Source organism: Erythrolamprus reginae, chromosome 2 (genome assembly GCF_031021105.1).
Source record: "Erythrolamprus reginae isolate rEryReg1 chromosome 2, rEryReg1.hap1, whole genome shotgun sequence".
Taxonomy (NCBI): domain Eukaryota; kingdom Metazoa; phylum Chordata; class Lepidosauria; order Squamata; family Dipsadidae; genus Erythrolamprus; species Erythrolamprus reginae.
Window position 1 is genome coordinate 268,051,663 of NC_091951.1, and position 22,394 is coordinate 268,074,056.

The window sequence follows — 22,394 nt, forward strand, 5'->3', positions numbered from 1 at the left end:
CGTACTAATGTTTCTTCTTTCTAATCTTATTTGCATTCATATTATCTACCCAGGTGGTACACCAATAAGAGGTAAGATTGCTGAACTAACGTTCACAGAATGATCTTATTCTTTCTGTTCTCCCATCCCTTTCATTATTGTCATTTTTTTAAAAAAATAAATGCATCATCTAAATCAGTCATCATCTTTATTTCTTCCTTTTATCCTATTTAGTTATGGTCAGTGACTTTCATCTTGTGATTTTTTTCCCCCCACCATATTTTTCACCTTCCATTTAAAAATGTGTTTTTTCTGTTTATTTTTTCTTTTTGAAAAAAAGGTTTGTTATTTTGTGATATGCTTCAAAGAAAGCATATCCAGGTCTTAAGGCCACTACCCAGTCACAGCGTATCATTTGTCCCCCTTTTTCTTTTTTCTTCTTTTTCTACCTTTTTTTTTCTTTCCTTCTTTTTTTTTGGTCCAACTGGAGCAAAAAAAAAAGATCATTTTTTTTTCTTCCTTAGCTGTTCTGTTTTTTTTTTTTTTGGACCAAGCCAAGATGGTCTGGAGAACAGTTGCAGACATGCAGAAGACAACAAGGAATATCTTCTTTTTAACTTTGTCTTTAAAAGGGTTTCTTTTTTTCTTTTTGTTCAAATAGACTTTTTTCTTTTAAACCAATTATATATTTATATATAAACACATTCTTCTTCCTAATACAATATGTATTTTTTTCTTGGATTGACTCTTCAATGGATTTTTCGATCCTTCTGATCTTCAGGTTTTGAAAATTGAAATGTTGATAATTGAATATTCATAATGGTATGTGGTATTACTGGGTTTTAATATATTTTATAAAGATTGTCCATGTCTTTTGTAATTCTTGTTTTGTATTTTTCTTGGGTTTTCTGACACCACACTGCTAATCCCAGTCGTGGATTTTGATGGGTGTCTTGGGGGGCCACTCCGAGGTCCTCAGCAGTGGTTGGTTGCTTCTTCTTTGTTTATTTTTTAAACTTTTTTCTTTTTTTCTTTTTCTTTTTGGTGCCTTCTAATCCAATTCTCTTGTTTTTCAGCAAATGCACTAAAAGATTGAAAATTGTAGCTGAATGTGTTTCTTTTTCTTACAAATCTGCATGTCTTTAAGGGAGTTTTGTTTCTTTTGATTACTATAAATAACTAATTTGTTTCCTTTTTTCACTTCAAGCAGCCTTTTTTGTACTTGCTGCACATTTTTGGGCTTCTTCAGAAGAAGATTTTCTTGAAAACCATCTTGCCCTTTTTTGACAAGTTCCACACTTTTGTATTACTTTTACTGCACACACACGAAAACTAGAATTTAGTAAAACAAAATGTGATGACCCGATAATCTAATCTCCTTTGTTTTATTTTAAAGCCATACTTCCTTGAAGCAGTCTCACCCATCTTCATTTTAATAGTCTAGGAGAAAAAGTATTATGCTAGAGAATTGTTTGACAAATGCAGATTGTTTCTTGTTTTAGTATTGATGGTGTGAAAAAAATAATCTCCTTGTTTTTTTCATCACATCATTTTTTTGTCTGTGTTACCTTAGCGAGAAAATGAACCGACGTTGAGTGGACCTTCGCTTACAGGGTTTTTCATTATTGTTAAGTGGTGTATTGTTAGCAGTTTGAAAAACTTATCTTTTGACAATTTCTTTGGGAATATATTTTATATCCATACAGGGGCCCTGCAAATTGAATTGAGTGAAGAATCTGACCAAGGCAAATATGAGTGTGTTGCAACCAACAGTGCTGGTACTCGCTATTCTGCCCCTGCCAATCTTTATGTCAGAGGTAGGAACGACATAACCCTGGCATCAACTCTTCATTCAGGCTCAAGAGTGTTAAGATTCTCTTGAGGTTTATCTTTTAGCAACTTGTTTTATTAAAGACATTATGGGAAAACGTAGCTGTAAGAGAAATGGTCTAAAAGCTTAGTGGAAAACTTTGGGGACGAAGACAGGCACTATTGAATCTAATATGTCCCTGTGATTTAAAGTTTGTAAGTATATTTGCATTTGTTTTACAGCTTGACTTCTACCTTTCTTGCATTGGATAGTTACCTGAATGTTGTATTAATTGGGGGGGGGGGGTTCCTATTGTTTTTCTTTCTTTTGTTTATTTTGGTGTAATTAAAATTCCTAGTATTGCTTGCTATGAAACTAATTTAACCGTAATTACAAAGTATTGAGGTATGTTTCCATGTGACCTCTGTTAAAAGGAAAAAGGTTTTAGTTTGAAAATTCTCAGGGAAGAAGACTCTGGTGATTTCCTTTTCTGTCAACCCTTCCCACATATATTCCCTATTTAATTTGAAATATTAACTGAAATATGTAATGCATAGCAAAGGTATTAATGAACTACCTGTTCTTTGAGAAAACGAGGAACAAAGGGGAGAATACTGACCTAATTTTAGTAGATATGAATTAGTGACCCATGTAAGAGTCAGATTTTTTAAAAAATAAATCCATTTTTAAAAAAATTAATCCAGATGTTTTGTAACTTCTAGGCGTAATTTACATTATCTGAGTCTTTAATATATTTCTAGAAAACAAGAGCGCTATAGGAAAGGGTGGGTTAGAAAGGCAAAGGGATAATTTTGTTTTTAAAACACAGTTTTTACCTCATGACATTGTCAGGACGTTATAATATACAACTTCCTCAAAAGTATTTATGATATAATTTGGGGCGGGGGGGAGAGGAAAGGTTCAGAAATGATTATGGCCTTCTTAGAAAGCTACCTAATCCTTTTCCTTTTGAAAATATTAAACTGCATGAGGCATGTGTGCCATTGAAGGATTTTTTTTTTCAAATAATGCTAATTTCTAACACCGTAATAGCTGTGAAAAATTGCTAACCGAACTGAGGTAGGAAGGTTTGACTAGAGCAAGTAAAAGATGTTCAAGTAGCCATTGAAAGCCTTGATATGGCCTTTTTACTCTCTCTGTGTTTCCCTTGTTTTTCTCCTTTCCTCATTTCATTGTGTTCTGCATCAAACCCCCTACATCCCTCAGAGCTGCGAGAAGGTTGGTGTGTTTTTTACTTTTTTACCCACCTTACAAAACTCTTAATTAAACCAATAACAAAGAATACAAATGAAATGAATGTAGTTGCATTGTGGCCTATTTATTTATTTATTTATTTGTTTATTTGTTTGTTTGTTTATTTATTTATTATTTATTTTAAAGATAGTGTTATGTTAAAGCAGAGAATGCCCTGGTCATGGCTTTTAATGTGTGATGGTATATGATTGTTGTGCATGGTCAAAGAAGATGAAAGTCTGGATGCATGACCAATAGTGATAATACTCCTGAATGCTTAAGGCCTTGCCAATTTGGTCAGTGTTCCTGCTTTTTCCTCCCTTCTTCCAGTTTCCTTTCCTTTTATCTTGTTGATGCCTGCTGATCCAGGAATGACTTTCTGCCATTAATTGCTCCTCCGAGCACTCCTTCAAGCATGAAGACTAAAACTTCTCTTGTGTTTTAATTTTATTTTTTAAAAGAAGCAAAATATCCCCTTGCCCGACCCCTCAAAAATAAATACTCCGTTTAGGATTACAGAGTCTGCACTGCCTGTCACTTGCTTGTGTAACTTTTTGTCATTTGGCTGAAAGGCATGTTTGGCTCCTTCTTCTCCCTATGCCTCCCCTCCCCATTCACTCACGAGGCCATCAGATTAAGCCTCTTTCATGTCTATAGACATTTACTTATTCAATCAATCCAATAGGAAGGTTGAAATTAAAGAAACGTTTGTCTGGAACTTATAGTCTTCACCCAGCTAAGGTTTTCCCTATATAAATAACAAAAAACACTCCCCTCTCATAACTCCCATTGTTAATGATAGGACTTAGGTGTCCATTTCTCTCAGTCAGGACCATATTGATTCACTCTATTTTATCACTGAGAGGTACAGTTTAGCTTCTTATCTAAAAGCTGGCATAATAAAGGATGCACTATTTTGTAGAACAAAAGGCCTTGATTTGTTGCTTCTCCTTTTTCAATACTTGCAATATACAGATGAAACGTGCAGAATAAATGAAGCAGGAACACTGATTCTTAATCATTTTCTTGCTGTTGTGCTTTGCTTAAATGCTGATTACTTTGTTAATGCAGTACCTTGTTGCTATGTGTTGTAGATACTAATATCCCTCATTTTGTACACATAGAACTGCTTTTAACATTATCCTTAATCCTAGCTATGTATTTTTCTTTCCCTTTTATGTGAAAACTATGGAATCTGGAATGCTTTACTGTTCTCCCTTCTTCTTCACCACCATAACTTGCTTCGTAACAACCTTAGGCTTAACCCAGTACCTTCCTACATCTTACCTTATCTCCTTAAAAAATCTATTTGTTTCAAATTACCATATCCTCACATTTTAAAAGTGATCTTCTCTGTCCTAGTACATTTCCTACCCAGTCCTTTAATTAGTTTTATTTCCTAATAAAAATTTTCCTTTCCTGAGCATGATTCCTTTTAAACTATGTCACTTGTGCTTGCCTGCATGAACAAATCCAGAACTCATACTGGCTTTGCCTTGTTTCTTCTCTTATTATATATATATATATGTATTATATATACATATACATATACATATACATATACATATACATATACATATACATATACATATACATATACATATACATATATATATATATATATATATATATATATATATGTATTTTATATATATATGTAGTATATCTATATGTATATCTATATGTATATGTATATCTATATGTATATGTATATTCATGGATATGTTGTATATGCATATGCATATGTACATACATATATGTTTTCCTATGTTTGTTTTGATGTCAATGTGAGGTCTTGAGGCTGCATCCACTTTTGGATCTGAAAGCAAATCAGAGTTGTATTTTCAGTGTACTGTAGATGATGTGTTCCAAGGCTCTGATGTGACGATGTGATGCAACACATTTTTTACATCAGTTGGCTGGAAGTGTACAGTGCTGAAGTTGATTTTAATATCAACTCAAGCATCCTGTCAACTTTCCAGTTTTTTTCTGTACATATGTGTGTAAAGAATAGAATTGTATATGTGTGTGTATGTGTATGTTGATGTTTATGTATTGCTATTGTATAGTTATTAAATTGATGATCTCCACTAAGTATTAAAATAGTATGAATGTGGTAAAATTAATGATTTCATGTATAAAGAATTTATTGTATGTACAAATATATCTCTTTAATTTTCTTTTTCTGAGTTCAGAATACCAATTAGTTCTTTAATTTGTGTTGATATATATATGTAGTCTTGTTTGGAAGCTCTTAAGTTCCCAATTTAGTTTTATTTGTGCTTCATTGTAGTTCGCCGGGTGCCACCAAGATTTTCAATCCCACCCACCAACCATGAAATTATGCCTGGAGGAAGTGTTAACATCACATGTGTTGCTGTGGGGTCACCAATGCCATATGTAAAATGGATGCTGGGAGCTGAAGATCTGACACCAGAAGATGATATGCCAATTGGAAGGAATGTCCTAGAGCTCAATGATGTTAGGCAGTCTGCTAATTATACCTGTGTGGCCATGTCCACTCTTGGTGTTATAGAAGCAATAGCACAGATAACTGTAAAAGGTATGAAGTTTAATTGAAGTATATGCATGTTTTAACCTGCTATTTAAAAATGAGGGTGGCATAAAAATTACACAAACAAATAAATATATAGATTTAATATATTTTAATAGATATTTTCTGTTCTCCACATAACTAGGTTCTTTGTACTTCTCTTCTATAGTAACATTTTTTTCCTGAATTTTAATAAATTTTATTATATTTTCCTAGCATTGCCCAAACCTCCGGGAACTCCTGTTGTGACCGAAAGTACAGCAACAAGCATTACTTTGACCTGGGATTCTGGAAATCCTGAGCCAGTGTCTTACTACATAATCCAGCATAAACCTAAGAATTCTGAGGAACTATATAAAGAAATTGATGGAGTAGCCACAACAAGATATAGTGTGGCTGGCTTAAGCCCATATTCTGAATATGAGTTCAGAGTGGTTGCTGTGAATAATATAGGAAGGGGTCCACCCAGTGAACCTGTGACAACACGGACCTCAGAGCAAGCACCATCCAGTGCACCGCGTAATGTACAAGCTCGTATGTTGAGCTCAACCACTATTTTAGTGCAGTGGGAAGAACCTGAGGAACCAAATGGTCAAATACAAGGCTACAGAGTGTATTACACTATGGACCCTTCCCAACATGTCAACAGCTGGTCAAAACATAATGTGGCTGATAGCCATATCACCACCATTGGGAATCTTGTACCACAGAAAACTTACTCAGTGAAAGTACTTGCCTTTACCTCAGTTGGAGATGGACCACTTTCTAGTGATATACAAGTCATCACTCAGACGGGAGGTAAGATGGTAATTTCTTCCAATCAATTTTGATGGGTTCAGAATTGTTCTAGGCAGTACGGTTAAAGATGGTTATGCTTGGAAACTGCCAGCTGGGCTGCACGGAAAGGTCAAGTGGTAACCCAGATTGGAATTTAATTAATTAATATTTAATTAATTAATTAAATAAATAAAAATGAACCAATTTCATGAAGTGTTGATTCAGTTCTCAAGCATTGTCATATAATGAGTCAGTGACTGTTTGAAAGAAGAGTTATCTAAGTTGTAAAGGCCAGATTAATTATTTAAGACAATTATTAAGAAACACGTTCACAAAATTTATCACATATTGAAAAAGATGTTATTAATGATATCAAATTGGAAACCTAAATTTGGAGAATATTCGGTAGTGACAAAATTAACAATACAAATTGTAACAGAAGTTTCATCATATTAAAGAACAAATAGAGACTTAGTTCAAAGCACTTAGTTCAAAGCACTTAGTTCAAAGATTTTAAAAGTCTTTAAAATCCTTTTTATAATTGTTAAAAATAATCTATTTTCTATTTACTATTTAAAATAGCTTTTAAACTTTTAAATTTTTTTTATTTTCATCAGTGATATACTGAGACTAATTACAATTTTTGTAACTTTCCTTACTAATCTTTTCTTCAATTTATCATCTCTCTATTTTCTTTTCCTTTACATTCCTATTTACTTAGTAGGAAAAAAGTCTCTATAAATTTTTTTTAAAAAAAATAGCATTAGGAAATTGGGAATCCCACCTATGTCGTCAGGCATGGGGGAACTGAAACATCTCCCCCGGGCATATACAATTTATGAATGGTATGTGTGTATGTATGTGTGTTTAGAAATGGGGTTTTTTTAAATGTTTTTTAGTAGAAATTTAGATTTGTTGTGAATTGTCTTTTGCACTTTGTTGTGAGCCGCCCCGAGTCTGCGGAGAGGGGCGGCATACAAATCTAAATAAACTTGAAACTTGAATCCAAAAACTTTAAAATTATTTCTCCACAATAGAACCAGTTTTCCTTCTGTTCTTTTTTGATAATTGTAGAGTAAAAAATTAATTACTTTGCATAGGACTATCCAAATTTCTTGGTGTTATTTTTTTTACAAGCTATGTATTAAATTTACAAAGAAAGGAAAAAGAAATAATACTACTGCAAGTTGAAGTTTAAAATTATATTTAAAATAGATGATATAGATAATAAAAAGCCCAAAATAAGCTATGAAATAAAAGTGGATATCTAATAAATCTAAAATATTAAAAGGCTAATATATTCTGATTTACTGTTAAAAGCTTAAAATACAATAAAGTAATTTATATCCAAATTGTACACAATATATATATACTGAACTTTGAAATTATTTTGTTAACATGGTTCATATCCATAATTTAGCACCTTTATAGCCATAAGGGATCACAGAAATGACTTTGGGGAAGTTATGCAGTGGCCATTACAAACAAAATTGGTATTAACCCTAAAAGTAGCAAACAGATTCCACATAAACAACAATGAATATTAAAGAATAGAGTTTTTCTTTCCTCCCTCTTATACTCAAAACAATTAAGGTTGGTGTCACTTTAAATTTATTTCTAATGTTTTCTTCTTATCACAAGCTGAAATCCTATTTTGAAACTTTGGTAGTATAGGTTGCATTCTCTATGTTATCAACCTAATTTTTAAAATAGATGGAATTTAAATCAAGATCACCCTAACTGATTGGTTGCTTCATATTACTTGAATTATTGTGAACTAATTTATTTTATTTTTGGCTTCTGTTTGAATTTCTTTTCATTTCATTTTTTCAATAATTAATATATTGTTGTATGTACAACAATACATCAGTATGTAATTGATCTTTTTATTTTTACTTTTAAACATGCAAATTACTGTTCTGCTGATCTGTTGAATGTCCTTAGCACACACATATATATATACACTTGTGCAGCTATTTTGTTTTAGGAAATAAACATGCTTTATTCCATTCCACAAGATATAGGTTGTATACTGTATATAGGTTCTAAAAATAGGTTGCATTGATGTATCATTGGAACAAATTTTGTCTTCCTGCTTTCCTATGCTCTGGAACAAAAAGGAAATATATTTACATAAATTTTATATCTCATTTATAAATTCCTTTCATTCAAAATAGGTGTGCCTAAAATTATCTGAAAGAAGATAATGTGTTCATTCCCATGACACAATCCCAATGTTGATCCCCCCTAACTACTACTACTAAAAACAAATACTTTAAGAACAGCAACTCTTGTAATATCATTTTAAACTTAAACGGTGATATAATGATATATTGGTATCAAAAACAACTATTGTATGAATTTTAAAATCTAGTTGGCTGTAAGATTTAGGGGGCAAATTTTAAATATTCCAGCTTTACGTTTTGCTGTATATGGCTGTGGGGTATAAAAATGTGTTATGTTTTGGTTAACAATTAAAGCAAATACATTTGCTTCCTAGGATTTGTAAAATTACACATTTCAGAATGAAGCCTTAATGTAGATAATTATTGTCATTACGAAAATCTGCTATACACTTTTTACATTTTCAAACTCCTGGAGAGACATTAGCAATGGGCTGCTCCTAGGAAATGATTGGTAGATAAAAAAGTTCACAATTAAGGTGGTATTAAAATTGAAACCCATTCTGTAACCTATGATTAGGCTTACAGTAGCTAGCACAAATAGCCTTTGGCATTACCTCAAGTAAGAGTTTATATGGATAGACAGCTGATAGATGATTTATTATTTGTGTCATCTAGAGAAGTGTTTGTCAACCTCTGTAACTTTAAGATGGATGTGTTTCCAAGTCACACAATACTCTAGACAGCCTAGATAGATATCAACCCATTTTGACAGATAAATATAGATAGTCCTCAGCTTACAACAGTTTGTTTAGTGACTGATGAATGTTACCACGACACTGAAAAATGTAACTTCTGACTTTTTTTTCAAAGTTACAACCTTTGTAGCATCCCTGGTATTATGTGATTAAAATTTGATTGCTTGGGAATTAGTTCATATTTATGACTTGCTATGTCCCAAGGTCATATGATTATCTTTTGTGATCATCTGACTATTCTTACCTGGGCTTCCATAATAAATAATAAAGCACAAACAGTTCAGCCAAGTCCCAAACAATATTAATTAGTCCAACAGAAGTCTTTCAGAAGACACGCTGTCAAACACTTAATTAGCAAGAAGCTTTGCAAGGCCAAAATGCTGATACACAAAGTGTGTAACTAAGTTGCTTCCTGCAATGAGCACATCCATTTGCTCCATTTTTATAGCCTGTGGGAGAGGCCAATTATCGCCAAGCCTTACTTCCGAGTAGTCCTTCTCCTCGGTAACTGTTTTTGCTCTGTATATGTGAACATTGGGAATAGGCTTCCCTGTTCCTCTGTCTTGCTCATGTCAACCTCTGAAGGCTCTGGAGTCAGAACAGACCTCCCAGATCGTCCTGGGTGGATCTCAGCCTCTGGCGCTGAGCTTTCTCCAGACTCCAGGCCTGGTCCATGTTCCTCCCCAGCCTCCTCGCTGTATGACTCTGCTTCCAGCTCCACAGGCCACTGGCAGACCACAACACCGACAAGCAAAGGCAATGGGGAAGCCAGATTCACTTAACCGTTGATTTACTAACTTATCAACCGCAGAGATTCAACTGTGGTAAGAAAGGTCATAAAATGGGGCAAAACTCAGTTAACAAATGTTTCACTGAACAACTGAAATTGTAGGATCAATTATTGTCATAATGATACTTCAATACAGTGATCCCCCGGTTATTGCGTCCCCAGACCATTGCGAACAGGGTAATTTGCGATTTTTGAACCCGGAAGTCAAAACACCATCTGCGCATGCGTGCCCTTTTTTTCTATGGGCATGCATGCGTAGATGGCGCCCGGCAGATCAGCTGCTGGGCGGCTTCCCTGGGTCTTCCCCCTCTTGCTGGCGGGAGGGCGAGTGGCGGGCATCAGCAAGGAGTTTCCCCACCGCCCACGCAAACTCCTCGCTGCCGCCCGCCCTTCGCCCGCCCACGCCGTTCATTCTCGCCGCTTTCCACCTGAGTCCTGAAGCGAATTCGCTTCAGGATTCAGGTGGAAAGCGGCGAGAGCGAGCGCTAGCGAACGGCTTGTCCGCTGCTCGCTCGCGCGTCCCGCGCCCACGCCGTTCATTCTCGCCGCTTTCCACCTGAGTCCTGAAGTGAATTCGCTTCAGGATTCAGGTGGAAAGCGGCGAGAGCGAGCGCTAGCGAACGGCTTGTCCGCTGCTCGCTCGCGCGTCCCGCGCCCACGCCATTCATTCTCGCCGCTTTCCACCTGAGTCCTGAAGCGAATTCGCTTCAGGATTCAGGTGGAAAGCGGCGAGAGCAAGTGCTAGCGAACGGCTTGTCCGCTGCTCGCTCGCGCGTCCCGCGCCCACGCCGTTCATTCTCGCCGCTTTCCACCTGAGCCCTGAAGCGAATTCGCTTCAGGATTCAGGTGGAAAGCGGCGAGAGCGAGCGCTAGCGAACGGCTTGTCCGCTGCTCACTCGCGCGTCCCGCGCCCACGCCGTTCATTCTCGCCGCTTTCCACCTGAGCCCTGAAGCGAATTCGCTTCAGGATTCAGGTGGAAAGCGGCGAGAGCGAGCGCTAGCGAACGGCTTGTCCGCTGCTCGCTCGCGCGTCCCGCGCCCATGCCGTTCATTCTCGCCGCTTTCCACCTGAGTCCTGAAGCGAATTCGCTTCAGGACTCAGGTGGAAAGCGGCGAGAGCGAGCCGCCTGCCTGCCCGCTAGCGAGGAGCCGAAGATTGGGGGTGGCGCGGCTGTTTTAAAACGTCGCCGCCGTCATGGGGGGCTTCCTAGCAGCCCCCCAAACCCGGGTTGGGGGTCCGGGGGGTGCTGGCAAGCCCCCCATGCCGGCGGCGACATTTTAAAACAGCCGCGCCGCCCCCAATCTTCGGCTCCTCGCTAGCGCTGCGGAAGTAAAAACACCATCTGCACATGCGCAGATGGTGTTTTTACTTCCGCAGCGCTACTTCGCGAAAACCCGCTCGTTGCGGGGGGTCCTGGAACGGAACCCTCGCAACGAGCGGGGGATCACTGTAGTATAAAGAAATGTCACGTAAACCACAGTAATGAAGAAGAGTAGTAGCTGTAGGAGATGAGGTACTTAAAAAGTGTGATGTACATAAATTAAACAGATATTAGCAAAGAACTTGAAGGCTTTGGGTTTTTTGAGTAAATGCTCTTATGTGCTCTTGTTTCAGTCCCAGGACAACCACTAAACTTCAAAGCTGAACCTGAATCTGAAACAAGCATATTACTTTCTTGGACCCCTCCACGATCTGATACAATTTCCAATTATGATCTTGTTTACAAGGATGGCGAACATGGTGAAGAGGTAAATAAATTGTTATTTTTCATGTTTGAAAACATCTTATAATTTGTGCAAATTTTAAAAGAATGCAAGTGTAATTTAGCCTTCTTTTCATCCTGAATTCAAAAAACAAAACAAAATACAATTTTGGTATAGATCTCTTTTTTTGTTTTTTCTCCTGTTCAATCATATTTCATTCTCAGATTGCCTAGACAAGTCCATAAAGAGTTGCCAATGTCTCCTTCTATGCCTGTAGTGTGAATATTATCATGGCATGGTTTTATAGGTACTGTTTCTCAGCATTACCAGCAAATTGTACCCAATTATTATCTGATAAAATGTAATGGTAACTCTAACATAGCTGGTAAATTTGTTAAGTTATGGATCCTATTGTATACAGGTCATCCTCGCTGCCTAGGGCAGTGACAATTTGCGGCAAAATAGTAGTAATAAAATAGTAGTAAATTTGCTGCTAAACCCTGCATTTTGCAGCCTTTGCAGGTCTGAAAAATCAAAGGAAAGCTGAAATAAGATCGTAAACACAATCATACGATTTTTCACTTACAGTATATTGATGATTCAGCATCCAGTTCCATTTGTGTCACTAAACAAGGATTTTGTGTAACAAATGCTTTGCTTGATTGATGTTATTTTTAATACACATTTGAACATATGTACAGAGTTGCATTTTGATACCTTATCCTGTTATTCAGTTCTTGGAACAATCAGCCATGAGCCATAAGCTAGGGCATTGGATGGCCATCTGAGAATGTTCTCCCATTTTCCAAGAATGGGCACAACTAGGGCAAAAGATGAACCTGTGCAAAGACTTTCAAGCAGGAGCTGTAAGGAGAATTCAGTAGCTCCCTAGGCTCAAATGGGGACATTGACAGCCCATCCAAGACCAAAACCAACAAATTCTTAATTCAGACTTTATCTACCTTTAACTGCCTCAAGACAAATACACTCTTTGATATCATCTGCATACTAATTATATTGCATCTCAAGCTATGTCCCTATCAACAGTTTATATAGGTTAAACAGAAAAACAGAGAACATGAATGGAAGACTTTCTCAAAACATTGCCTAATATATATTTGATACCATATATTTCATTCAGAAAGTCAATCAATTATAATATATAGAAATGTAGATATATTTTGATGTAGCAGTTAAAAGCATGTGGCCACAAACCAGGAAACCATGAGTTCTAGTCCTGCCATAGGCATGAAGCTTTATTTGATGCCTTTGGGACAGTCATACATTTTTTGCCCAAGGAAAAAGGCAGTGGCAAATCACTTCCAATATCTTGCCAAGGAAATTGTAAGGTCTAGAGTGACAGTGTAGTGTATGTATGTATGTTTCTGTGTGTGTATAAATTTACTTCTAAGAAGTGTATTCATTTGTGCAATTTACAGATCAAATGACTTATACAGTGATACCTTGTCTTACAAACTTAATTGGTTCCAGGAGGAGGTTCTTAAGGTGAAAAGTTTGTAAGACGAAACAATGTTTTCCATAGGAATCAATGGAAAAGCGATTAATGCGTACAAGCCCAAAATTCAACCCTTTTGCCAGTCGAAGAGCCTATTTTTGCGCTGCTGGGATTCCCCTGAGGCTCCCCTCCATGGAAAACCCCACCTCTGAACTTCTGTCTTTTTGCGATGCTGCAGGGGAATTCCAGCAGGGGAATCCCAACAGCGCAAAAATGGATGCTTCGCTGGCAACGGAAGTCCGGAAGTGGGGCATCCCAGCTGCGGCGGTGGGTTTGTAAGGTGAAAATAGTTTGTAAGAAGAGGCAAAAAAATCTTAAACCCCAGGTTTGTATCTCGAAAAATTTGTATGACGAGGCGTTTGTAAGATGAGGTATCACTGTAGTAGGTTTTGAAACAGAGTAGTGATTTTGAAAAAATGTTGTTGCTTCTGTCTTAATCACAACTTAGACCTACCTGTAGTTGAAAGAGATTCCATTTATATAAATTGTCAATGGCAGAAATGTAGTGATTGCTTCATTTAGGACTTTTCATTATGTAGATTGTTGTTATGTGGATGTGTCCATGTTGGTCTCTTTTATCGCCAGCCATATGCAGTTTTCTCAGGGTTAATCTTACTCCAATAACAGATTTCAGGTAATATGGTTTTGAGGCATGGAGTTGTAGCTAGATATAGTAATTTCAGTAATGTTCAATTTCTGTTGTAAAACACTTAATTTTATGCTCGAATATTAGAATTTTTTTGATTAGAATCATAACTTAGTATAAATTTCTTCCTTCTTTATTTCTTATTTACCATGCAGCAGAGAATTTCTATTGATCCAGCTACTTCTTATCACTTGCAAGGCTTAAAACCAAATAGCTTATACTACTTTCGTTTAGCTGCACGTTCTCCACAAGGTCTTGGTGCATCAACAACAGAAATTTCAGCTAGAACAATGCAGTCAAGTAGGTGCCTTTCCTTGATTTCTTAATTTTTCTTATACTTCTTCTAGTTAACAAGCGCAGAAGGTGTGATTATTACATTATTAAATTGCAAAGAACATTGTAAAGCATGGAAAATAAGAGCATCTCACCTTCCTCTTGTTCATCATAAACTATGGCACCGTGCCCAGATTTCCTCCATAGATTCCAAGCAGGATAATTGCAGGACTCAACAAAAATATATTCTATCTGTGATAGGTTTTTTTAATCCTTAGAGATATCAACAAATTGCTGTTCTAAGAGTGCTTGGGGGAGTAGTCATTCTCTCCCCCCCCCCCTTTAGGAAGCTTATTCTGAGATCTTTTAGGAAATTTAAAAAGGCTACCATTGAAAACAAGGACATTATTTGTTATTTAGTGGAGACAGAAATAAATATCTATAGAAAAACAGGTTTTAAAGGTGAATTTATGAGTCCTCTACTGGATAGTTTCATTTCATAACACCTTTAATATCCTGTAGCATGGCATCTGATGCAACATTAGTTCAAATTTTGAAAATTTTGCTTCTTTCCATATAAACCTCTTGACAAATAAAGAACAAATATGCTTCATACAAAAGTAGCTCCAAAGATTTAAAAAAGGATTTCATTCATCCTTTTTACAAAATCAGATATTAGCATCATAACTCTGTTATGAATAAGGGCAATTGTGCTCCCTGTGCTAAAACATGAGGAATAAAATTTGAAGACTTAAATTGAGGGACAAACTATTTCATTGAATGTTTTATTGACAATTACCAGGTCCATTTTCATCAAATAACTATTTGTACTTTACTCTTGTCCATTAAACAATAAAACAGAATTGGGATTTACACAGAAATTTATGGGACTTCTAAGTATTATGATGGGAGTCAGTAATAAGTTTTGACTTTAATGTGATATATAAAAATGAATGTAAGTAACCTAATAAAGGCTTTCCTATCATTTTAAATAATATTTTTCATTAATAAACTAAAGCTTTATTTTAAAAGTATCATTTGAAAATAGTCACTTGAGTTTTTGAGTAGAAAGGATTAATGTTGAAGTTAAGTGTATTATATTAATTAAATAAATTATTTTGCCTTTTTTAACTCATCCAATTTTTTATATCTAGTAATTTTGTATTGTGTGTGGGTTGAGTGGGTGGTGTATGTATTGTAAAATTGCTAGTAGATTTCAATTCTTTGCTAGCCAAGGTTTTTCCAAGAGGAGCTAAAAAATTAAACCGTATCTTCATTTATGGTAAGTACAAGTTACAGTCAGATCCAACAGCCATGTCACTTTTCATGGTAGGTAAATCTTTGACTAAGACAAATGAAAACTCATTTCTGATTCTGCATGTTTCACATTTTATTGGCTACAATTGTGTTTTAATAATTTTTAAAAAAAATTAAAATACAGAGTAGTTGGAAAAAGTAAATATGGAATATACAGGTACTTCTATGTTGATTTTTCAGAATTGAACAATGCAGGAAAGACTGGTCAGTGGGTAAGTTGGTGGGAAGGAAGGGCAGGCAGGAAGAAGGGAAGGAAGGAAGGAGAGAAAGGGGAGGGATTGGGATGGGAAGAGGAAAGGAAGGAAAAACAAGAAAGAAAAGAAAAGGAGGGAAGGAAGGGAAGAGACAGACAGAAAGAAAGAAAGAAAGAAAGAAAGAAAGAAAGACTACTAAACATACAAGATAAGCAATATTACAGGTGTATATACTGTACATATATACACACATAGAAGTACCATGTTTGATGTTTTTATTTCAAGAAGAATCATTAATCACAGGTAGGTAACAATAAATTGAGGCTCATTTTCATGTATTTCCCCCAACATCCTTTTCCACTTTTTAGTTAATCCATTTTCAGTTGTTTCATGTTAATAAGCCAAGGCTCATAAGACTGTCTAAATACTTTATTTCTAAATTTAATTTTCATTTTTCCTTGGTTTGCCCTTTATTATTTATTTTTCTTTCTTTTTGTTCATTTTCTTTCTTCAACCACTTCTCTCCTCTCACTCAAATCCTCCTTTAACCCACTACTGAAATTAGAGCCATCAGCTCCTCCTCAAGACATTAGTTGCAACAGTCCCAGCTCCACTAGTATTTTGGTAAGTTGGCAACCTCCTCCAGTGGAAAAACAGAATGGAGTTATCACTTCCTATTCCATCAAGTACACTGGAACTGATGGAGAAGATGACAAGCCCCATGAAATTTTGGGAATTACTCCAGATTCTACACAGTACCTTTTGGAACAGTTGGAAAAATGGACTGAATATCGCATTTCTGTGGCAGCCCACACTGATGTCGGACCTGGCCCAGAGAGTGAATCTGTATTTATTCGGACAGATGAAGATGGTATGTTTCTTCCACCCCATCCGTTTGACTTTTTCTCTCAATCTGCTATCTTTGTATGATCTAAGTATCCCTTCCCTTCCTTGCTCATATTTTCCCCCCAGAACTATTTCAACGGATATTTTAAATCCAAAATATCTTTTTCTGCTTTGGTGTTTTTAAAAGCAGCAACAACAAAAATCAAAAAAATAGAAACGTTATGAGCAACATAAAGAACTCTTTAAAGTGCTTCCCCAATGTGCATGGCCTATTTTCTTATATACAAAAAAGTGGATATTTTTTTTTAGACTTTTCCCTCTTTTTTAAAAATCTTCTGATTTTATTCTGTCTTTGCACATATTATAAAATATTTGTATCTTTGAGGAAACTGATGCTTCTCAATTTTTAAAATATTTTGAAATATGTTTTTCATATTTGAACTTTGAAGACAAATTGCACATTGCTATTGACTTTTTCCCCACTGAAGAAATAATAATATAATAATACATTTTAAAAGTCTTTTAGGTTTTGTATTATTTTGATTACTAAAATACTTCTTTGTGCTTTAATGCTTTGACTTTCAAAGCATCTTCCTTGGCTTTTGTACATTTTTACATGTTTTTCTATTTCTCTAATACTCTTTTTTCTTCCATTTTTGCATCAGTCATGTTTTTTGATCTTTTCACTGAAATGTAGAACAGTTTTGTAGTGTTTTCATTTGTATTCTTCAAGAAAGGCTTGTGGGGGTCTCCTTTTAAAAAGCAAAGAAAAAGAAAAAAAGACTGATTATTTGGGACACGTGCCTGTAATTCTTTTATCCACTGATATGTTCCAGTTCCTAGTGGTCCTCCTCGCAAAGTCGAGGTTGAGGCTGTCAACTCTACATCTGTTAAAGTGTCATGGCGTTCTCCAGTGCCCAATAAGCAGCATGGCCAAATCCGAGGTTACCAGGTGCATTATGTGAAGATGGAAAATGGAGAGCCTAGGGGCCAACCTATGCTGAAGGATATCATGTTGGCTGATGCACAGGTAATAAATTATATTCTATTTCTTTAGATAAGAAAAGCAAGCTATTTGTACAATACTATTTTTCTTTTTTTTCAACAACTTGAATGTGCAATAATGTATTGCAATACATTATTGCTAAAAAATCTGAATGCTTCATCTAAAGCCAGATAATCAGGCTACCATACTAGTCTGTGTATAAATATTATTTCTAGACATGAATATGTTCTGGTAATGGGAGGAAAAACATATCTGAAACATAGGCTATGTTTCTTATAGTACATATATCTTTTAATGGAAGCTCCCTTGTTTATCCCCGGTTGATGTTTACAATTATCAAGACAGTGTAATATTATATACATAACTTGTTAAACTATACAATATATTAATAGAGTGATGTTATTTCATGTTTAATGTGTTCTTCCTATGCTCTGGAACAATCACTTTTTAGTTCATTTTGATTTGGGCATAGGTTTTGTTCTGTAGTTATTTTTCTATCTTAATGAATATGATCCAGATAATGTTAAGTATTTAAAATTATATTAATATATAAATGAATTTTATTGTGCACTTAAATTTCTGAATTGAATTACATCTGTTTGGTTGGATAATGTGTAATATATACTAGTGAGCTAGGGTTTGAAAATAATATAGTAGCACTCAGTGATATATTTAAAATAAACTGTTTTGAAATGAGTAGTTGATATAATAATATATGAGATGCTTTGTTTTTATTTTAAAAAAGCCTAGGATGCTATATTGATAAACTTAAACTACACTGCATTCTTTCTTATCAAATATATCAAATCATAGACAACCTATTTTTCCATAAAGCAAATTTGTCCATATTAAATAATCTTTAAAAATACAGTTTTTTAATTACATATGTTTTATGAGCTTTGGGGCCTGAAATCATTCTGATGGTATCATAAACCACGAAGTATAAAAAGCTTTTTTCATTCATGGTTAATTCTGTTTTGAAATGTAGCAATATGTAACTATCATATATCATACCTAAAATGAATTAGAGTTGCACTACATTGTTTAAATAGAAAGACTTTATGGCATTTGTAATATTTTAAATTCCAATTCAATAAAATTACTTTACTGACAATATTTTTAATGTGTTGATTTAATGCCTCCCGATTTCTGTGTTAAATAATTAACATACAGTATTTGTAAGTCTTATTCATATCAATGTTTCAGCACATTTAGAACAACTTGTTAAGCTTTTGAATCATAGTGAATCCCCAGGAATTAGAAAGAGAACAATATGATTATATTGTACCTCTGTTCTTTGAACAGATTTTCCCACTTGAAAAAATATGCAGCCCTTGATGGCTGTAGTTCAAATTCTTTTTTTTCCTCTTTTTTTCTTTAATTCTTTAATTATAGAAGGACAGAGTGTGCTGTTGGTCATATGGTTCTGTTACTGATATGAAGTATCAAGTACATATAAATTGCCTCTATTAATATAAACAGGTGCACTGAATTAAATTTGACAAGATAAAATAGACATGAACATTGTTTAGTACCATATGATTAACTAAAATGTAGCCTTTCATTATATCTCAACAGTTTTAACTAATGCAATCACAAAACCCTGCTATAAACTAACAACACTTCGAACTAGCATGTATGTTTCCCCCCCCAGAGATATTACACACTATTTATGTAGCATCCAACAGAAACCAAAATTTGTAGGATTTTTTTTTCTAAGTTCAGGCTGATTTTACTAGTTAATTTTCATGTGCGGTTATCCTGAGAAAGATAAAGATGCTTCAGTAGCCTACAAATATCTCCTCATTTCTTCTGTTTTTTTTTCTTCCCAACATTCTTTACTCTTAATCAGTGGGAATATGATGATACTACTGAACATGTGAGTAAAACTGATTGTCTTCCCCCACAAAGTATGATGGCTTTAACAGTTGATTTTTTTTTTGGTTGCTTGCACATATGCATGCATTAATACTTTTCATCCAACTTTGTTTTGATTTGATGCAATGCTTTTGCTTTCTACGTTTTATTAAATTTATATAATTGCCTAACTGGATCTTGCAGTGAACCCAAAATGTTTTTCTTTTCCCTCAAAGAAAGCAGTTGCCATTTTCATTTGCTTAACTCAGCTTTCTTCAGGTCCAGTGTTTTCTGTATTTGCTATCGAACAGACATTTTCTTTTACTTCCTAACCTGTTGTTCATTTCAGTTGATGAAATGCCATGTAAAATATGTATTTGAAATGCATTTTTGTGAAAATATACATTGGTGTTGGCTCAGGACCAACATTTTTAAAGCTGAGTTTTCACGCATTATTGTTAATCAGATATTTTTTATCACCAGTTAAAGAGTTCCTTCCTTAATGATTCTCTTGTCCAAAAACATGTACCCAACGATAAAGCTAAAAGTCAGATTATCATATGATAATTATGAGTTACTGGATGAAAATAAAAACTGGTGTAATCAGCAAGTACAATTCCCAGTTTTAACTCTAGTGAAAATATTTCCTTTATCTCTTATTCTCTAAAGAAACATATAAACTTACATCATTCAATGTTTTAAGGAAAGTTTAAAAACATCTTACAAAGTAGGCCCATAAATTGGTCAATTCATTTTGAAAACAATTATCTACATTCAGTGTTTTTTCAACATATATGGCATATCGCTTATCAGAATTCTCACACTGGGTGACACTATATTTACTTTTGACTCTGAAATTTTTTGATCTAAAGAATCCACTTCATCTCCAAAAGTAGATGAGCCCTATATATTTTTAACTGGATGAATCCAATCATTATAAAGGAAAGTAAATCATAAAAAGAACTTTTAACAACATTAGCAAGTCCCAATAACTTAGTTTCTGTTTTGCCTTCTCTGATATATTTGCTTTCATTGTCTAAAAACTCTTAGCAGTTTTCAGTTGGTCTTCAGATGTTGAGAAGATGTACGCTTTTAGTTAAAGATGGAAGTGACTTCTGGGCCCCTAATTTATCATATTATAACACTAATTTAAATGAGGAAAAATAAAAATATTTTTTTGCTTACCATTTAAAATAGTAATGGACCAAATTATAAATCAACATGGTGGCATTATCTATTCATTGTGATTGTCTCATATACTGTTTGTAGATTTGATATTCAATTTTTTAAATTTAAAATACCAGTCTTTTTCAAAGATTGTGTCAGTACATTTTTGTATTATCTGGTTGTCACAATAGTGCTGTTGGCTGTGTGACAATTTAGAACTCCTTTGAATGTTATAGAATGGATCGGATTGTAGAATGCTCATGAAAACTTCTTTTATGTTGGATAATCATGCCCATTGTTAAGAATTTACTATCTTATCTTTCTCATATACACTTAACGGTCTATTTTTAATCTACCAATTGAGTCCTTGAAGTTCAGTATTTGTATATAGAAGATTCCAAGGAAGCTTAATAAAGTTTTATTTTCTGAGCATGAGAATACATCTATTAGGAGAAAAGGAATCCAATGTGCTTTCCCCATGCATTTTCTCTTACAAATCATGTTTTGTGTGCCTCGTAGCATAATTAATTTGTATTATTAAAAGATAGGTAGGTGGAAATATGGTGTTCCATATTATAGCAAATTATGTATCTGTGATTTTATGGGCAATAGTCAAAACCATATCACCATTTTCCACACATGTTCTAAATGCCTCATCACTCTTTTTAAAATGCCTATGTTCATAATTCATTCATTGGTTAAAATTTAATTTCATTTTAGTTTCTACAGCTGTCCATTAATATATTACATAAAAAAGAACACAATTGCTAAAGCTTATAATTCTCCTAATTTTTACAGTTCAGAAGTAGAAACTAGTGTTAATTTTGACCACGAAGAACTTAGTAATACTGCAATGAAAACTAAAATTAATGTGCATACACAAAGTACATAAAACAGCATATACATTTTAAGGCTGAGACATAATGGAATATAAAAATAGTAGACTTTTAGAAAACTTACATTTTGCAAGCTGAAGTCTTTTGTATCATTTCAAAAATTAGTTTCAGCATGTAAAATGAATCTTCATCTTGTTTTTACTATATAATCACTTTCAGATTCTTTTTAATCTTCATCGTTTTTAAAAATATTTTAAAAGCTGCAAGTTATTTCTCACGTAATAAATGCTATTAAATTAGATACTATTGAATAACTATATAGAGCTTAATGTATTTTCCATAATTTCTTGTTCCAAATCAAATATTCAGATTATATTTCATGATATTTTAGATTTTAAATAATAAATTAAATTACTCAAATTAATATTACTTTACAATGTATGTCATAACCAACATAGAACAGAGCTATTTTATGACATTTTTGTGGTCATCATTTAATGAATGCATTGATCATAAGCAAAATGGTCCACTGTGGGTATGATTTTGCTGAAAAATAGAAGTGCTAGTTTTCAGGAAAACCATCACAAAACACTGTCACATGACTTTGGGACACTGCAGATGACCATTTTGCCAACAGCCAGAGTTTGGTCATGTAAGCATGAAAGAGACACAACTCTCAGAACTTCAAATGTGGATAATTAATCCCCCTTTTCAGATAATTTAGAATGATTGCTAAGCAACATGTTTTAAGTCTAGAGGTACATGTTTTGACTATGCTGTGCTTCATAATTTCGTAGAGTGAAATCCAAAATGTTCCCTTCTCATCAAATACAATTAGAATCACCCTTTAAAATCTCAAGTTATATATGCATTTATCGAGAGTAGTAAATCTTATCTAGGAGTGTGCTTCAAAAATTATTCCAGAATAAATTTTCATTAAAGCACTGCTTAATGTTATGGGCAAGCTCAATAATGGTTATATGTCTA

General features: G+C 34.5%; 1 protein-coding gene across 2 annotated transcripts in view; it reads left to right on the forward strand.

Moving 5' to 3' along the window:
* PTPRD (protein tyrosine phosphatase receptor type D) overlaps nucleotides 1–22,394 on the forward strand; it is a 450,382-nt gene that overhangs the window by 273,326 nt on the left and 154,662 nt on the right. Inside the window, exons 7-15 of one of the 2 annotated variants that reach the window (XM_070742569.1) lie at nucleotides 54–71; nucleotides 1,686–1,796; nucleotides 5,337–5,606; nucleotides 5,814–6,395; nucleotides 11,661–11,794; nucleotides 14,067–14,211; nucleotides 16,261–16,566; nucleotides 17,378–17,571; nucleotides 19,400–19,426. In XM_070742569.1, coding sequence (XP_070598670.1) covers nucleotides 54–71; nucleotides 1,686–1,796; nucleotides 5,337–5,606; nucleotides 5,814–6,395; nucleotides 11,661–11,794; nucleotides 14,067–14,211; nucleotides 16,261–16,566; nucleotides 17,378–17,571; nucleotides 19,400–19,426 — 1,787 coding nt within the window. Of the gene's footprint in view, nucleotides 1–53; nucleotides 72–1,685; nucleotides 1,797–5,336; nucleotides 5,607–5,813; nucleotides 6,396–11,660; nucleotides 11,795–14,066; nucleotides 14,212–16,260; nucleotides 16,567–17,377; nucleotides 17,572–19,399; nucleotides 19,427–22,394 lie in introns of those variants that run through there. The other variant, XM_070742568.1, reaches the window with a different exon arrangement.